General features: G+C 41.1%; 2 protein-coding genes across 14 annotated transcripts in view; both read right to left on the bottom strand.

Moving 5' to 3' along the window:
* Nucleotides 1-5,533: 5,533 nt before the first annotated feature.
* LOC124402686 (integral membrane protein 2C-like) lies at nucleotides 5,534-9,656 on the bottom strand. Of its 2 annotated transcripts, XR_006928774.1 has the most exons (7): nucleotides 9,504-9,656; nucleotides 8,958-9,080; nucleotides 8,643-8,831; nucleotides 8,372-8,497; nucleotides 7,638-7,785; nucleotides 6,880-7,058; nucleotides 5,534-5,736 (listed from the first exon to the last, which is right to left on the bottom strand). XR_006928774.1 is itself a non-coding variant. In XM_046875837.1 (6 exons), the coding sequence occupies exons 1-6, from the start codon at nucleotides 9,594-9,596 to the stop codon at nucleotides 6,967-6,969; spliced, it is 771 nt and encodes a 256-aa protein (XP_046731793.1). In that variant the 5' UTR covers nucleotides 9,597-9,656; the 3' UTR covers nucleotides 6,728-6,966. The 2 variants fall into 2 exon arrangements, 1 of the variants encoding a protein (XP_046731793.1); XM_046875837.1 differs by lacking the exon at nucleotides 5,534-5,736 and having other exon boundaries at nucleotides 6,728-7,058.
* A 3,192-nt stretch (nucleotides 9,657-12,848) lies between these two features.
* The window catches only part of LOC124403043 (rho guanine nucleotide exchange factor 28-like), a 32,324-nt gene continuing 25,172 nt past the window's right edge, over nucleotides 12,849-20,000 (bottom strand). For 10 of the 12 annotated variants that reach the window (XM_046876613.1, XM_046876612.1, XM_046876603.1 and 7 more), the window contains 5 exons: nucleotides 15,986-16,048; nucleotides 15,827-15,882; nucleotides 15,597-15,644; nucleotides 13,855-13,938; nucleotides 12,849-13,698 (listed from right to left, as the gene is read on the bottom strand). In XM_046876613.1, coding sequence (XP_046732569.1) covers nucleotides 13,390-13,698; nucleotides 13,855-13,938; nucleotides 15,597-15,644; nucleotides 15,827-15,882; nucleotides 15,986-16,048 — 560 coding nt within the window. In that variant the 3' untranslated portion in view covers nucleotides 12,849-13,389. Of the gene's footprint in view, nucleotides 13,699-13,854; nucleotides 13,939-15,596; nucleotides 15,652-15,826; nucleotides 15,883-15,985; nucleotides 16,049-20,000 lie in introns of all 12 variants that reach the window. The other 2 variants (XM_046876605.1, XR_006928822.1) reach the window with 2 other exon arrangements.

The following is a 20,000-nucleotide window of genomic DNA, read 5'->3' as shown; positions in this document are numbered from 1 at the left end:
CAGTAGGGGCAAGATCATTTAAGTAAACAATTTGTGTCAAGTTCGCTTTTAAAATGGCACAGCAAAACGAAAATATGAAGATGAACACAGGACGTTTTTAACAGAGTGGAAGAGTTTATATTTTTTAGTTGAACATAATGGCAAGTCATTCTGCCTTATGTCAGGCGTCATTAGCGCATTTCAAAGCTTCAAATCTTCAGCGCCACTTAAGCTCACTCCATGCTAACATCGACCAGGAATTTCCAAAACTTCACAAGCACAAGTTGTTCACTTTGAAAAGTCAGGCAGAAAAGCAGATACAGTTTTTCCAAAAATTTACGAAGCGCTCAGAGACCACAATGCTTGCATCGTATGAACTGGCTTGGAACATTGCACGGGCTAAAAAGCCATACAATGAAGGGGAGTTTGTTAAAAAATTCCTCGGTGACGTTGTTTAAATCTTGTCTCCTGAAAACGACAAACTAAAACGCATGGTATCAGAAGTCCAACTGTCCCGCCACACTGTTGAACACAGAATATCGGACATTAACATGGCTATTGAATCACAGTTGCACTCTGACCTTCAAGCATGTGAGTATTTTAATGTCACATTAGATGAGAGTTGTGACATACAAGACAAGCCTCAGTTGGCAATATTTGTACGGTCTGTGTCAAACGAATGTGTGATCAAAGAAGAACTCCTTGATATTGTGCCATTGAAAGACCGAACCCGTGGCATAGATGTGAAAGAAACAATGATGCAAAAGCAAATCTGTCCATACCGAAAATAACTGCAATAGCCACGGATGGCGCGCCAGCCATGATCGGATCTGTGAATGGGCTTGTGGGGCTGACCGAACATTTCCAGAGTTTTGGAATTTCCACTACATCATCCACAAGGAGCAACTCGTGTCTAAATCATTTAATTTAGACAACGTCATGAAGCCTGTGATGTAAATCGTCAACTACATCTGCACACATGCGATTAACCACAGGCAATTCAAGAATCTCATCGCTGAGCTGGACCAAGGGCTTCCAGGTGACCTGCTGCTGCACTGCACTGTGAGGTGGCAGTTAAAAGGCCAGGTACTCTCTCGCTTCTTTGAGCTTTTGGATGCTGTGAAACTGGTAATGGATGAGAAGTACAAGGACTATCCCGAGCTCGCGGACCTCAAGTGGACTATGGATCTGGACTATGGATGCTGTGTCACTTGGACAGACTGAACCTGACCCTGCAGGGTAAGTTAAAAATGCTGCCTGACCTGGTGCAAAGTGTGTTTGCATTTGTCAAGAAACTGAAGGCGCATATTCAAAAGGGAGATTTTTTCCCACTCTGCTAAAAGCCAGCGGGCAAGTCACCAGCACCGCCCTGAATAAGCAAAGAGCCAGATATGCAACACTGGTTGAAAACCTGCACGAAAGCTTTGTGACCCAGTTCTGTGATCTACAACTGAAACGGCTAAAGATTACGTTCCTCGTCGACCCATTTAATACAGAGACGGACTGTTTGAAAGTCCCGCTAGTTACAGATGAGGCTGCGGCTGAGTTGGAGCTGATCGATCTTTGTGAGGAGGACCAACGGAAACCTGCTTTAAGGGAAGGGACCATTGAGTTCTCGAAAAGTGTGGCAATGGAAAAATACCCCAATGTCAAACAGGCTGCGCTTAAGATACTGTCAATGTTTGGGTCAACATACATCTGCGAGTCTGTGTTTTCTACCCTGAAACACGTGAAATCAAAGCATCGATCTGTTCTGACTGGCTGAGCAGAGGTGTGCGTGTGTGTGTGTGTGTGTGTGTGAGAGGAAGGGATGGGTGATGTTCATGTGTGCACATGTGTATGATGTGGCTCTTTGCGGTAACACAGTAAAAAATGGTTAGGGTTAGGGTTAGGGTCTTGGTCTCTGACTGGTTGGCCACCCCTGTGTTAAGAAGTTAATAAAACAGAGATGTTTTCTGTCTGTACTAATGTATTTGGGCTCAAAGATAAAAAGTTCTTAATTAACATTTCTGCCCAGGTCTCTGCCCTGTCCCTGAACAACCTGAACAGTCCTCCCAGCCTGTGGCAGTGTAGAACAGGTGGTCTACTGTTGCAGAAGGTACATTTCCTCCCTACACTGGGGTTGATGTGTGCCACATAGCTACCGCCCAGTGAACAATCCTCCATTGGAGATCCGCAGTGCGTTTCTCTATCGGAGGATTTTACAGGGATCTTCAGCAGCCTTTAGGAGACGAGTCTGGCCCAAACACTTCTGACCACTTCGATTCTTTGCAGTTCTTGAGCGTGCTGTAGTGTAAAACCTTTATGCAGCTGATGTACAGTGCCTTTTTCAAGGTATTCTCAAAGTCCTCCAGTTGCAGGTCCTGAAACTTAGAAGAGAGCCTTCCTTCTCTACTTCCAGCATCTGAGGAAAATTGCTGTGGTTCCCTGCATCTTGTTCAGCTTCTCCATGCCACATCTGATGGCAAAGGCGCTTGCTGAGATGCGCTTTCCATCATGCACTTCATGAACCTTTTGGACATGATGCCTGTCAAGCTGCACATCTCTTCTGGGCTTCTCCAGCTGGCACCGTTCCTCAGATCTGCATTTTTGTGCATCCTGCTCCTGTGTTCCAGTATCTGTGTTTGGTTAGTGGATTGTTAAAAAGAGGTTAATTCTCCCTCCAGTGTCCTGAATTTAAAAAGCCCCTCTGGACCAGTGTTAGAACAGATCTGTAGAAAGGAGAAAAGTCTCTTAATTCTGTGTTGCACAGTCTGGTTTAAAAACAGATCCATGTTGTGTCTAAAAATGTTTGCTTTTCGCAGCAGGATGCAAGCTCTGTCTGTTCAGCATGGTGTTCAATACAGGAGTCTTTGTGCAGCTTGAAGTCTGAAGGTCCTGATTCTGTTTCGGATGTCCATCAGACACTGACCCCCTCCTGGACAAGAAAGTTGAGTGCAGCAGCTTGTATCCAGTGCTGTCCGGCCCAGAAAAAGTCACTGAACTTTTTCTGTAACACCTGAACAATGCTGCTGGAGGATCCAGAACACTTGTTTTGTGCCACAGTGCTGAAGCTCTGGTAATTTGCGACCAATGCTCGCCCCCTGTATGAAAGCTGAGGTAGCACCCAGGACCATCGAGATAACTGGTCACACATTTTCTCCACCATGCAGTCTTCTGTCAATAGATGTACATCTAAAATCTTTGGAACTTCTCTTCCCCACTTGACTCCACCTGCAAGTACTGGAGGAGTCTTTCCATGCCAGTCACCAATTAAGTAGCCTACACTCTTCTCCCAATTTACTTTTGCTGCTGACGCTTTCTCATAGCTAAATAGAACATCCGTTAAAGCTGATACATCGCTGTCACCTCAAACCAAGTTTTACACAAGAAATATAATTCTCAACTAAACTAAAAGCGTTGAGGGTTTCAAATAAATAGTTATAGTCAACTCTGTCAAAGGTTTGTAGCGAGTCCTCCTGGGTATAGTTACATACACCAGCCCCGTCTAAATGGCAGAGGAGGTGGAGTCACAGCTATTTATAATAATAATCTGAACGTCACACAAAAGACTAAACACAAATGTAAAACATTTGAAGTTCTTTACACAAGCATAAAATATTTAGTGTCCAAAAGCAGGTCCAGTCAGTCAATTCCATTAATTATTATTTATAGACCCCCAGGGCCCTACTCTGATTTTCTCATAGAATTTGCAGATTTCATCACAACTTTAGCTGCTTCTTTACACAAAGCATTAATTGTTGGTGACTTTAATATTGATTTTGATGATCAGGAAGACTCCTTAAGAGCAGCAGTTCAGTAGAATGAATCAGAATGTTATAGGACCCACTCATAGTGGTGACACAATCTTGATTTGTTATTAACATTTGGATTAAAAATAAAAAATGTAGTCATAATTCCACAGTCTGAAGTTATTTCAGATCATTACCTCATCTCTTTTAAAATCTACCTCAGTCACTGCATTAGTACCTCACCATGTTACACCACGTTACCGTGTTAAACACGTTCACGTCAACTACAGCAAGATAGCAAAATAAACAGGAAATAAAAGCACTGCACTCACATGCACACCATCAATAGGTAGTAATAGGTAGTAACTTTTTTAATAATAAAGTTGAAAACATAAGGCAATAAATATAGAGGATTAAAATAAATCTAAACTATTTTATAAATAACCCTGTAGACAGCAGTGTCATTATAACAGACAATCAATTACAAAGTTTTACTCCTATTTAAGAGACATTTCATTTATTTCCTCATTAAAATCATCATCATCAAAGTTATCAGGAGTCACAAACGCTGATATCTCAGATGCTTCGGGAGTTAAAGGAACTTGTCAATAACCTTTTAAAAGATCAAACGAACAAATCGAGCAGCTCTGACATTATCCATGCAGAATCTTAAAGTTCCATCAGGTTTGGGGACTAACAAGCATGGAGAACTTATGCTGGGTTTTGCTAAACCACGTTCAAGTAGGTACTCAACTTCCTGTCTCATTACAGCCCTTTTGACCAAATAAGCACGATACGGATGCTGTTTAAGTGGTGTGTTACGGGTAACCTTAATGTCATGCTGAAGAACAGAATTTTAGGTGATTACGTCTCCAAAAAAAAGGATGGAAACTCATGAATAAGTCTAATAATGTCTTTATTTTGCTTGCTGGATGAATGAGTACGTATGGAAGGTAACTCACGCAAAGGGTTAGGGTTAGAGTTTAATTTCAGAGCTAGAATTTCTGGTTCCCACTTCTCTCGCTATCTCCCCCCTTTCCTTCTTCCACAATGGTGCATTAATCCTCGAAGCCCCACCTCTTTGGTGACATTCGCTTTCGCTAGGGGTGTGGTAGATCCCCAATGAAAGGAAACAGGACCTACATTCGAGGAAAGTAAAGACAAAAGGGAGACAGAGGCAGAAAAAGAAGCAAAACTGTGCAAACACATACGTTCTTCTGGTAATCTGGTGCACATAACAAACACCTTTTACAGTCAGTTGGACACAAGTTGTGTCTCACACACACACACACACACACCTGGCACATTTAAACATGGACAGGACACTTTATTGTGTATATACGCATGTACATAAAACTGAAATTTAGTTAAACATCAGATAAACGGCAGGTAACATGAGGAGTTTCACCGTGGGATTAATACTGAACAGAATTTCAGTTAGGGGTGATTTACTGATTTATTTTTATGATGATGTCCTGTGTTGTGTTGTTAGGGCTAGGGGGTAGTGTTGTTGTTTTGTCCTTTGTTGAAAAGCTGCTGAAAAGTGCAGACTGAATGGACACAAACCTGGAGTTCAGCTAAAACTCCATCTGCCTCTGCAGATTTTCTTCGTCTCACACACAGAGTCGTGCAAATATATATATGTACCCGCCCACCCCCACACACACTTGTTTGTGTGTACCTGTTTTCACTCCAGTTCACTGGTAAAGATAATTATTAGATCTGATCAATTTCATATCAGTGTATTGTTCATCTCAAAAACACGGAGTGAAATATTTGTCTTAACATTTCTGAAACAAGAGAGAAAGAATGAAATGTTCCGAAAGTGTTGATGTTCTTTATTTACTCAGATGTTTTAGCTACATTAATCAGATCAGGATGAGGTTCATACACAGTCCACATTTACAGTGGTTTATAATTATATAAGTGTAAAGATGAACTCGACTATAGAAATAACAATCGAATTGTTGATAAACTAAAGCAGTTACAGGCTTGAAATGCTACATGGAGCGAATAAGCGTATCTTCTGAAAAAGAAAAAACAGATGTTAAGAATAAATTGTCACATAGTGAGCTATGAGTACTACACTTCCCCAAACACACACACACACACACACACACACACACAGCTATATAGATGTGCTGACAATGTTTTCCATTACTGCTGTTAGCTAAGCTAATGTGCTAATGCTAGTTTAACTCTTGTTCTATACTTTACATTGTACTAGAAACAGTTATCTCTCATCACAGATAGAATTTAATAACAGCACACACAGACACAAACAGATGGACAGACAGACACACACACACACAGACAGACAGACAGACACACACACGCAGAGAGACAGACAGACAGACAGACACAGAGACACAGGCAGGCAGGCAGGCAGACAGACAGACATACACACACATTTAGAGACACGGAAAGTCCGTGTCATTTAGAGACACGGAAAGATGGACAGTGTCAAACAATGTTGAATAATGTTACATGAATTAAGTTTGAACTTATACCAAGCAACGTTGTGTTAATTAAAGCATAATGCTAAATTATATTGTATATAACTAGATTCTAATATTGATAGCTGAAGCTGACCTGAGCTTTACTTATGGGTGAAATTACCCTGTTATGTAAGATGAGTCTCTCTGTTTTCTCTGCACAGCCGAAGTGTTTAACCACATAGGCAGCAGACGTTTATCAATATATTGTCTGACTTTTACTGACATTTTCAAATATGTATAATTCTTACTCTGAATTTGATGCACATGCCTATTTTTTGCACACAGTTCACAATGCACCTGCTGCTCACCAATAAACAGACCTCACTATTACTATTAAACCGACTTTACTACAATTATTGCTGTTATTATTTTATTTACTGTCATTCTATTATAAACCGAACTAGCTCAATTTCTCGACAGAGACACAGATGGACAGACTCACACACACACACACACACACACACACACACACACACACACACACACAGATGGACAGACACACACGCACACACAGATGGACAGACACACACACACACACACACACAAACACACAGACAGATGGACACACACACACACACACACACACACACAAACACAGACAGATGGACACACACACACACACACACACACACACAGTGCTACTTGGGGATAAATATGATTAATGGAAGCACCTTTGTCATAAATCCAGTTAAATCATGAAAGAAATAAAGAAGTGATTGGGAGGGAAACAGAGTGATGGTGTGAGGTGAAGGTTGGACTCAGGGTGCATCACATATCAGCGTGTCCATTACAAATGTGTTCTCAAAGTGACGGATGGAGTGACAGATCTGCTCCTCACGCTTCGCAATACCTGCAAAGGGAAAAATATTTTAACATGAACATGTGTTTTTAGTTGTGTTTAGGTTTTACACTGATTACAAATTAAAATATACACAGGACTGTTAAATCTTAATCTTCCAATCACAAATATACAACAAAACAGGTTTACAACACATTTACACACTCACTGTATTCACACACACGCTATACCCACACTCGCTACAGTCACACACTCGCTACAGTCACACACACTCGCTACAGTCACACACACTCGCTACAGTCACACACACTCGCTACTGTCACACACTCGCTACAGTCACACACACTGCTACAGTCACACACACTCGCTACTGTCACACACTCGCTACAGTCACACACTCGCTACAGTCACACACACACTCGCTACAGTCACACACTCGCTACTGTCACACACTCGCTACAGTCACACACACTCGCTACAGTCACACACACTCGCTACTGTCACACACTCGCTACAGTCACACACACTCGCTACAGTCACACACACTCGCTACTGTCACACACTCGCTACAGTCACACACTCGCTATAATCACACAATTGCTGACATAATGGAGGGGTGTGTGAACTCACGGCGGCGTGTGAGGCGACGTCTAATCTGATAAGTTGGTTTCCCTTCACACAGTCTGTGGATAAACATGCCAAACACACGCGTGTTCGTCACCTGCTCAGACACCACCATCTCCTCCTGAACCATGTACGTCTGCGGGAGAGATGCATCCTGAACAAGAGGGAATTAATAGACAATTACCACACACACACACACACAATCACACTCACACACCCCCATCACACACACATAGACACACATACACCCGATCACACACATCATCACACCCACCATCACACTCACAAACCCCTTCACACACACACAGACACACACATGCACCCAATCACACACATCATCACACCCACCATCTCACTCACACACCCCATCACACACACACACCCCATCTCACACACGCAGACACACACCATCACACATTGACACACATCATCATCCAAACACACACACCATTATGCACCATCACACACCGTCTCACACATTGCCTCAAACACACACACTAAAACACACACACACACACCATCATCCAAACACACACACCATCACACACACATCTTTACGCACACACAAACACACACACCACCTCTTACACACAGACCATCTTTCACAATTGCACACACAAACACACACTATCACACACACACACACACACACACACACACACACACACACACACACCATTATGCACCATCACACCGTCTCACACATTGTCACACACACTAACACACTAACACACACACACATTGCCAGTTCTCAGTTTGACATTGATGAGGAGCTTCCACAGGTTCCTTGGTGGCAGAACGATGCTGCTGTTCAATGTGCTGATGTAACACTTATCCAGAGTGATGTCGTGATATGCAGTCAGACCCTACACACACACACACACACACACACAGACACACACACACAAACTGTAGTGTAAGTACTATATAATACTCAGTCATTTTGTAATGCTCAAGTTGTGTGTGTGTGTGTGTGTGTGTGTGTGACAGTGAGACGGTGTGTGTGTACACCTTGTTGAAGTCATGTATGATGGTAGCAGGACGTGTCCGTGGGTTTGTGCTGCCAGCATTGATGCTGATTCTTTCGTAGTTTTTTTGCAGGTTGATGTCAACATTCTCCTGCAGTTCCTCTTGATCATGCTGAGGTGCCTTCAGAGTGTCTTCATAATAAACATTACACCGGAACTGAGACTCACCTGCCTACACACACACACGGAACGCAATACTTACAAAAAAACAGCTATGTTTATAATATATATATATATTTTTTTTTTTTTGCATAAGTCAACTCGCAATGTGTGTGTGTGTGTGTGTGTGTGTGTGTACCTGAGGGATAATATAATAGCGGTAGATGTAGATGGAGGCATACACCAGGCTGCAGGAGCTGATTATGAGAGCAATCAGTAAACAACAGAGTCCACTCAGGGACGAGCACTGGGTCACACCCACCTGAGAGAGAGAGAGAGAGAGAGAGACACACACACACACACACACACACACGTCATTGCGGAACCATAAAACATAACGTCATCCGTTTTTTTGGTAAAAATGTTTATTTATATGTTCACAATATTCATTTATTTATATATTCACAACATTTATTTAATTACAGATTATTTTTTCTAATTTAATCTGTCGACGTCATTGATGGATATAAATGTGTTTTTGTGTTTGTGTGTGTGTGTGTGTGTGTGTATTATTCCCTATAATAATCTCAGTACACGGTGTAAATCAAAGCTCGTGCAGGATTTCTTTTCCCCGCCACGCGACCGTTATTTATAAATGAAAATAAATATCAGTGTTAATATTTCTGATGATGATGATGATGGTGATGGTGATGAAGATGATAAAACCAGGTTATTAATATCTCACGTGCTGCGGCGGGATGTAGATGCGCTCCGGATCCTCGCGCTCCTCTTTCTCGGCTTTAATGCCATTTATCGCCGCGCAGCTGATCTTCACCATGATGGACCTGCAGCTTCACTCTCACCGCTACAACCCCCCTCTCTGTCTCTCTCTCTCTCTCTCTCACACACACACACACACACCCCAAGTCCAACCGGAAGTACTGGTGCTCGTTCATGTCCGATCTGCACCGATCGACAACGCCCTCATTTCCCACAATCAAGATAAAGAAATGATACGGAGAGGAAAACATCGGTGTGGAGCAGATTTACAACTTCATCCATTTCCTCCGATCAGAGTTTATTATCCATAACCATAAACATCCCTGTTAAATGTTCAGGGTTTGTGTAGCTGCACGGTGTTGGTGATGGTGTTGATGGTGATGGTGGTGTTAGTGTTGGTGCTGATGGTGTTAGTGTTGTTGATGTTAGTGTTGGTGTTGGTGATGGTGTTGATGGTGATGTTAGTGTTGGTGATGATGGTGTTAGTGTTGTTGATGTTAGTGTTGGTGATGGTGATAGTGGTTTCAGTGTTGGTGATGGTGATAGTGGTTTCAGTGTTGGTGGTTTTAGTGTTGGTAATGGTGCTGTTGGTGATGTTAGTGTGGGTGTTGTTGGTGTTGGTAATGGTGTTGTTGATATTGTTGTTGGTTTTGGTGGTGATGGTGTGGATGATGGTGTTGAGTGATCTGATTCTAATAAACACATTAGAACTGATTATCGATCTATCTATTTGTTAGTGAAACTACGGCCTCAGCCATATAATATAAGAGGCTTTGGGTTACTGATTGGAAGGTCGTGGGTTCAGCAAGACCCTTAACCCTCTGTGTACCAGGTTGTAATCTATATATATGTGTGTATATGTAAACACATATTACCCACAAACATATACACACACAAATGTTAGATACACATTACATAACTGGCGTAACTAAAGTCAGATAAAATCTCATCTAGACTGTAACTAAAGTGACTTTTATAAAGGGATGCAGATGCAGTTTTCCACCAGGTGGCAGTACAGAGCTGTAACTCTGTATATACACACTAAACCTCACTACAAACACATAACACACTACACTACACTACACACTCACACTAAACCTTACTACATACACACACTAAACCTCACTACAAACACACCATACTACTCTACACACTCACACACTAAACCTTACTACATACACACATTAAACCTCACTACAAACACACACCACACTACACTACACACCCACACACTGAACCTCACTACATACACACACTAAAACTCACTACATACACACACTAAACCTCACTACAAACCCACACCACACTACACTACACACTCACTACACCACACACTAAACCTTACTACATACAAACACACACCACACCACTACACACTCACTTCATTTACACACTAAACCTTACTACATACACACATTAAACCTCACTACAAACACACACCACACTACACTACACACTCACTACACCCACACACTAAACCTTACTACATACACACACTAAACCTCACTACAAACCCACACCACAATACACTACACTACACACTCACTACACACACTAAACCTTACATACACACACTAAACCTCACTACAAACACACACCATACTACTCTACACACTCACACACTAAACCTTACTACATACACACATTAAACCTCACTACAAACACACACCACTACACACTCACACACTAAACCTCACTACATACACACTAAAACTCACTACATACACACTAAACCTCACTACACACACTACACTACACACTCACTACACCCACACTAAACCTTACTACATACAAACACACACCACACTACACACTCACTACACACTCACTTCATTTACACACTAAACCTTACTACATACACACATTAAACCTCACTACAAACCCACACCACTACACTACACACTCACTACACCCACACACTAAACCTTACTACATACACACTAAACCTCACTACAAACCCACACCACAATACACTACACTACACTACACACACACTAAACCTTACTACATACACACACTAAACCTCACTACACACACTCACTACACACTCACACACTAAACCTCACTACACCCACACACTGAACCTCACTACATACACACTAAACCTCACTACAAACACACACCATACTACACTACACACTCACTACACCCACACACTAAACCTTACTACATTCACACACTTAACCTCACTACACCCACACTAAACCTCACTACACCCAGACACTAAACCTCACTACACTACACTACACACTCACTACACCCACACACTAAACCTCACTACAAACCCAGACCACACTCGCTACACTACACTACACTCACTACACCCACACACTAAACCTCACTACAAACCCAGACCACACTACGCTACACTACTACACACTCACTACACTACACACACACACTAAACCTTACATACACACACACTAAACCTCACTACAAACCCACACCACACTACACTACACACTCACTACACCACACACTAAACCTCACTACAAACCCAGACCACACTACGCTGCACTACACTACACACTCACTACACCACACACTAAACCTTACTACATATACACACTAAACCTCACTACAAACCCACACCACAATACACTACACTACACACTCACTACACCCACACACTAAACCTCACTACAAACCCAGACCACACCACGCTACACTACACACTCACTACACCCACACACTAAACCTTACTACATACACACACTAAACCTCACTACAAACCCACACCACAATACACTACACTACACACTCACTACACCACACACTAAACCTCACTACAAACCCAGACCACACTCGCTACACTACACTGCACTCACTACACCCACACACTAAACCTTACATACACACACACTAAACCTCACTACAAACCCACACCACAATACACTACACTACACACTCACTACACCCACACACTAAACCTCACTACAAACCCAGACCACACTCGCTACACTACACTGCACACTCACTACACTACACTGCACACTCACTACACACTTACTAAACCTTACTACACACACTAAACCTCACTACAAACCCACACCACAATACACTACACTACACTCACTACACCCACACACTAAACCTTACTACATACACACTAAACCTCACTACAAACACACACCATACTACACTACACTACACACTCACTAACACCCACACACTAAACCTTACTACATACACACAATACATACACACTGAACCTCACTACACACTTACTAAACCTTACTACACACACACACACACACACACACACACACACACACACACACACACACACACACACACACACACACACACACACACTAACACACACACACTAAATCTTACTACAAACACACACACACACTACACTACATACTCACTACATACAGACACAACAACCTTACTACATACACACACTAAACCTTTCTACATACAAACCCTAAACCTCACTACACCCAGACACTAAACCTCAATGCATACAAACACTACACTACACTACACCCAACTGCATACAAACACTACACTACACTACATACAGACACTAAACCTTACTACACACACACACACACACACACACACACACACACACACACACACACACACACACACACACACACACTACACCTCACTAAATACACACAATACACTATACTTTACTACACCCGCACAATACACTACACAATATACTTAACCCTCACCCCTCACTATTGTCCAACTAGTAATAGGTGAGCCTTTATGATGAGGGATGAGGTTATTGCTAGTAGGTCTTAAGTGTGAAAACACACACACACACACACACACACACACACACACACACACACACACACACACACACACACACACACACACACACACACTTATTTGTCCAGTGGGATGATAGACAGACTGTGTTGGTGATTGGTTGAATTTAGCTGTGAGAGGTGAAGTTTCCTCTCCATTCTCTCCCTCTCCTTCCGTATTCGTCTTTCCTCTTGCTGGATCCACCTTCTTTCTCTCTCGATATCTGCCTCCTCCTCTTTTAGAGCCTGAGCTTTCTCCGCCCACTGCTGTAGCATCACCTTTAGTTTATCCTTCTCTCTTTTCATCCTGTCCATTTCTTCAGACTGACCGATGTCTCTCTGCTCCACATTTGAATAGCATTTACTCCCATCATCAACCTGAACACACTGTTCAGTGACACACACTGTTAGACAACGTTACACACACACACACACACACACACACACACACACACACACACACACACACACACACACACACACACACACGCATGTCCTTAAGCTTAAGCCACACCCACAAAGCCTCTTTGTAGCCAGACTCACCTTCTCTTCAGGGTGCAGAGATTGTTTCTCCAGGATCAGCAGTTTCTGAACTTCATATACACTGTCCTGCATCATAACTGCAGCCTGCATCATTTACATAATCTCATTTTAATACAACACCAATTCTAGAGAAAAGTTTGGACACTGTGTAAAATGTAAATAAAAACATTATGCAATGTTCTGCAGATCTCATAAACTCACTATATTTTTTACACAATAAAGCATAGAAAATATATACAAGTGTTGAAATTGAGGAAATTGTTCCATTTTACTGAAAATAAAAGGACATTTTTAATTTGATGGCTGTAGCGTGTCTAAAATATTTTGGTACAGGGCCAGGTTTCCCACTGTGTAAAATCCCCACTACTTTTAGCAACAGTTCCTATACATCTTGAAAATCATCTTCAGTCTGTTTTTGTATTTTTCATTTCATGAAGAGTCAAATGTTTTGAATTGGTCAATGGTTTTGGTCTGCTTGCCAGGTTTGCCCTCAGTCTATTTTAAATGAGCTTTGGTCCAAACAAGATAGCAGAGTTTCTGATTCGGGACTCAGAGGCAGAGATCTACTTAAAACTGCTCACACTGTTCAGTGTTTTAACTTTTATATAGAAATAATGAGACATAATAACCCTTATTTATATCTACCTGTCACCCATCTACTAACCCCACAGATTGGCAAAACTCTGCCCATATCTACTTCTGATAGAATATGAAACTCTAAGATACACTATTTAAACCCAACTGTGGCAGCAGGCGTGTGGGCAGAGACAGCGGGTAGAACGGACTGCGTGTGTATGGCGATTATATTGAAAAGAAGCAATGGGTTCTGAGTGAAGGTTTGCCGATCTGCAACAATGTGCAGGTCCCCGGTTCGGCGTTGAGGAAAGACGTGCAGGGCCGCGAGTGTGTGTGAGTCCTGTTATGAGTATAAGGGAAGGGAAGTGGCAGAGCAAAAGTGAATGGACAATAAAATGAAAGCTCTTTTTGGTGAACCAGGGTTACATATGTAACCTAGAGACGTTCCCTTTCAGGAATTTGAGTCTTGGTGTACAGGCAGCCAGCGGCTTGATCCGCTGCCATGTATGCCTTGCCCACCAGAGCCGAGGTAGTCCTCAGAAGCAGGTGGGCAGGACCAGGGCCTCAAGGGACGATGCAGCACCCGGTAAGAGATAGCCAACCAGCGTCTCTTCAACACAGGGCATCATTCCAGAACCGCACTCGGGCCGAATAAGGGCTGATTCTAAACCTTGCGGGGCCAGAACTGCAAGAAGCAGGAGCACCCTCCTTAAAGAGCGCTCTCTACTCCCAGACAAGCCACACATCTGAAAGCCTAAAAGACTGCTTGCTTTTATAATTCTTTCTGTTTTTTTGTTTTACTGCTTACCAATTCTTATACTTTGGCTTCTTTGGCAACACAGACATACACAGAGTGCTTCATAAACAAACATCTCCACGTATGTGCTTTTATAGCTTCCTGGTTGTGACATCACCCTGCCGGTGACATTGAGTCTTTCTGTTGGACAGATTACACGTGATTTAGAGCAGAAACGTTCCCAAAGCGTTGTTGACGCAGCTTGAGTTCCTGAAAGGGAACACGAGTTCTCTATGTGCTAGTGTAAATAAAATATGGGATTATGAGACTTGCACATTATTACATTTTGTTTTTAATTAACATTTTACACTTTTTGGATTTGGGATTGAATTTAAATAATCTACAAAAATGCAAACAGATGAACACAGACCTGCAGACTGTACAATAGCTGAATTAAGCTCTGCACACAGTCTCCCACCTATAGTCTCACACACACACACACACACACACACACACACACACACACACACACACAGAGTAAGGTTTTCAGCTGCGTCACTATGTTATATATATCACTAAGCTTACAGTATTAGCCTGTTAGCAATGTTAGAGCTGAACAAATCATATTGTGTCTATAGTATAAATTATTATTATTATTACCTTTAGTATAAAAGGTTCCCTTAGTTTTAGACGTTTTTTGCTCAGTTCTAGTTTATCTGAGGATAAAACATTTGCATAAAATAAATCTTTCATGTGTCTATTAACAATACAGTTCTAGATGTTTTGTCATTATTTTTATATAACAACATAGACACTCACCATGCTGAGAAGAATCTTGATAACCAAAGAGCAGTGACATCATACACATCATCAGACTTACTACTGAGGAAGGACAAACCATTTACATTACAACAATTGAGCAAAAGAAACCCCCATTTTGTATATATACAGTGGTGTGAAAAAGTGTTTGCCCCCTTCCTGATTTTTAATTTATTTGCATGTTTGTCACATTTAATGGTTTAGTTCATCAAACTAATTTAAATATTAGTAAAAGAGAACACAAGTGAACACAACATGCAGTTTTTAAATGAAGCTTTTTATTATTGAGGGAAAACAATCTCTAAAACTACATAGCCCTGTGTGAAAAAGTGTTTGCCCCCTAAACCTAATACCTGCTTGGGCAGCCCTCAGCAACAACAACTGCAATCAAGTGTTTGTGAAAACTTGCACTGAGTCTGTTTCTGCGCTGTGGAGGAATTTTGCTCCACTCATCTCTGCAGATTTGTTGTAATTCAGCCACATTGGAGGGTTTTCGAGCAAGAACTGCCTTTTTAAGGTCATGCCACAGCATCTCAATAGGATTCAGGTCAGGCTTTGACTAGGCCACTCCAAAGTCTTCATTTTGTTTTTCTTCAGCCATTCAGAGGTGGACTTGTTGGTGTGTTTTGGATCAGAACCCAAGTTTGCTTGAGCTTGAGGTCACGAACAGATGGCTGGACATTCTCCTTCAGGATTTTTTGGTAAACAGCAGAATTCATGGTTACATTTATCACATAAGTCTTCCAGGTCCTGAAGCAGCAAAACAGCCCGAGACCATCATACTACCACCACCATATTTTACTGTTGGGATGATGTTCTTCTTCTGAAATGCGGTGTTACTTTTACGCCAGACGTAATGGGACACACACCTTCCAAAACGTTCAACTATTGTCTCGTCAGTCCACAGAGTATTTTCCCAAAAGTCTTGGGAATCATCAAGATGTTTTCTGGCAAAACTGATATGAGCCTTTATGTTCTTTTTGCTCAGCAGCGGTTTTGGTCTTGGAACTCTGCTATGCAGACCATATTTGCCCAGAAAGAGTTCTTATGGTGGAGTCATGAACACTGACTGTAACTGAGGCAGGTGAGGCCTGCAATTCTTGTAGTTGTGGTGTCTTTTGTGACCTCTTGTATGAGTCGTAACTGTGCTCTTGGGGTAATTTTGGTCGGCCGGCCAACTCCTGGGAAGGTTCTCCACTGTTCCATATTTTTGCCATTTGTGAATAATGGCTCTCACTGTGGATCTCTGGTGCCCCAAAGCTTTAGAGATGGCTTTATAACCTTTTCCAGACTGATTGATCTCAACTATTTTCTTTCTCATTTGTTTCTGAATTTCTTTGGATCTCAACATGATGTCTAGCTTTTGAGGATCTTCTGGTCTACTTCACTTTGTCAGGCAGGTCCTATTTAAGAGATTTCTTGATTGTGAACAGGTGTGGCAGTAATCAGGACTGGATGTGGCCATGTAGTTTTGAATTTAGTTTTCCTTCAATAATAAAAACCTTCATTTAAAAACTGCAAGTTGTGTTCACTTGAACACAAACACTACTGTACTTAACAAACAATTGAACAATTCTGAAATAATGTCATCTTCACTGCTCAACAGTTGAAGGAGTTTTTGTTCTGTCTATACCATGCTACCAGAACACCTTTTCCACAAAATAACTAAGACATTTAAAAAAAACCCATTATTTTGCAGAAAACACACTGATCAAAATTAGAGAACAACAATGACTGTAGCATGGAAAAAGATTACAACAAAATTTTAGGAAGGTTACAACAGTCAGCAATTAGCAGAGGTGAGTAGTAACGGAGTACAAATACTTCGTTACTGTACTTAAGTAGATTTTTCTGGTATCAGTTTTTTCCTCCACTATTTATTTTTTAGACAACTTTTTACTTTTACTCATTACATTTTTACACAAATATCTGTACTTTTTACTTCTTACATTTTCAAAACCGGCTCGTTACTTTAGTTTTAATCTATTAATTTGTTTTTTCCATTGATCAAATTCTTCTTTTCAATGCGCGCCGATTTCAGCCGAACAACCGATTTCCTGTTACTGCGAGGGAGGGAGTCAGTGATAAGAACATGACTGAGAACAGACACATTCCTGATCATCATCATATTTTATCTGCTTGTGTTCTATATGTGGATCTTTAGCCTGGACACATTCATTAGGTAACAACATTTTAATTAGTTTTGTATTAATTTATATATTTATATATATATATATATATATATATATATATATATATATATATATATATATATATATATATATATATTTGGCTGTCAAAATAAAAATTATTTTAAACGGCACTAAACTGTATTAATGCGCTCAATTCAGCGCGCATTTCTGTTTTAACATTTTTATAAAAAATATAAATAACTAACTAACTAAATAAATAAATAAATATTTTTAAAAAAATGCGAAATTAAAACCTCCAGCAAAACATACACTTATTCATGACGTCCTTTCTTTACTTAGATATAAAATAAATAAATAAACTCCACCGAAAAATATTTTGAATCAGTAAACTTTTGTTTTATTTCTGCGCCAAGTCTCAAATCAAACACCAAATCTGCCATGTTTTACACAATTTACCCTCTGGGTGGCGTTTTGTGGGTTTTTCCCTCATAATGGCAACACGAACATAAATTACTGTCTTTATTGATCGTAGAGATAAAAACAACACATCATTTAAATCTGTAAAATGTCTATAATTTTATATATAAAAGCTTCTTGACTTGACTTGAAGAGGTGCAGTTTCTCCGGTATCACCTCATTAACTGTCCGTGTGGAAACATAGCAAAGGCTCTTAATGATGTCCACACGTCTCTGCACTGATATAGCCTTTATATTTAATCACTGTACATATGCTTACATACATATCACATGCTGTAAATATGATACATGTTTATCTGCACTATTTGCCCGATTGCTACTTTTTGCACTTCTGGTAGATGCCAAACTGCATTTCGTTGCTGTACCTGTACTGTGCAATGACAATAAAGTTCAATCAATCAATCAACCATTAGCTAGCTAGCTAATATTAATATGATGTGAGGTCCAGTTAACAGCTAAAACAAGTAGAAGTAATAACTACTTTTTACATGTCAGAGCCAAGACATCTTTACTTTCACTTAAGTAAAAAGGTATAATCAGTACCCAAGTATTTTAAAACATGAGTATCTGTACTTCTACTTAAGTAATGGATGTGTGTACTTTTGCAACCTCTGGCAATTAGTAGGAAGTGTCCAGGCCTCTGCTCTGAATGACTTCAGCACATCTGCAGCCACAGGACAGCACGAGTCTCTCACACTGCTCTGGTGGGATTTTGGTCCACTCTTCTTCCAGTCTCCTCCACAGTTTGGTGACTGTAGTGGGTTTCTTGGCCATAACTTTGTCACCAAGGATTTTCCAGAGGTTCTCTATTGGGTTGAGATCAGGACTCTGGGCAGGCCATGTCATTATTTCAATATTTTCAGTTTCAAGAAACTGCTTTACCCGTTTTGCTGTGTGACATGGAGCGTTGTCCTGCATGAACACTGCGGGCTGATTGGGTGATGAACGCAGGGAAGGAACCATATGTTGTTGAAGAAGGTTCTGATCAACATTTGCATTCACTCTGCCATGTAGCTGTATAAGAGGCCCAACTCCTGCTGCAGAAAACATGCCCCAAACCATGACACTTCCTCCTCCACTTTTCACTGATTTCTTTACACACTTTGGGTTCAGTCTTTCTCCAGTTTGTCACTGAACATAATGTTTCCCATCGGACCCAAATAAATTAAACTTGCTTTCATCACTGAAGTGAACTTTGGACCAGTTCTTCTCTGTCTTTTGATTCTTTCTGCTAATGAGAGGTTTGGTCACTGCAGATTGGGCTTTCAGTCCAAATGCTCTTAAACGTCGAGACACTGTATGACGAGACAGATCCTTACCCTGTTCAGCGCTGAACTGGTGAGCAAATTGCAGTGTGGAAACGATTGCCCATTGAGATCCTCCGC

The sequence above is a fragment of the Silurus meridionalis genome, chromosome 20, assembly GCF_014805685.1.
Source record: "Silurus meridionalis isolate SWU-2019-XX chromosome 20, ASM1480568v1, whole genome shotgun sequence".
NCBI lineage: Eukaryota > Metazoa > Chordata > Actinopteri > Siluriformes > Siluridae > Silurus > Silurus meridionalis.
Note: the sequence above shows the minus strand (reverse complement) of the source record. Positions and strands in the feature narration are given on the sequence as shown.

Excerpts from the sequence above, each read along its gene's own strand:
- LOC124402686 (XM_046875837.1), bottom strand. The coding sequence starts at position 9,596 with ATGGTGAAGATCAGCTGCGCGGCGATAAATGGCATTAAAGCCGAGAAA. Across the intron at positions 7,786-8,371 it reads TCAAACTGAGAACTGGCAAT|GATGCATCTCTCCCGCAGAC; the intron begins GTGTGTGTGTGT and ends CCTCTTGTTCAG. Across the intron at positions 7,059-7,637 it reads ACGTCGCCTCACACGCCGCC|GTATTGCGAAGCGTGAGGAG; the intron begins GTGAGTTCACAC and ends TTCCCTTTGCAG.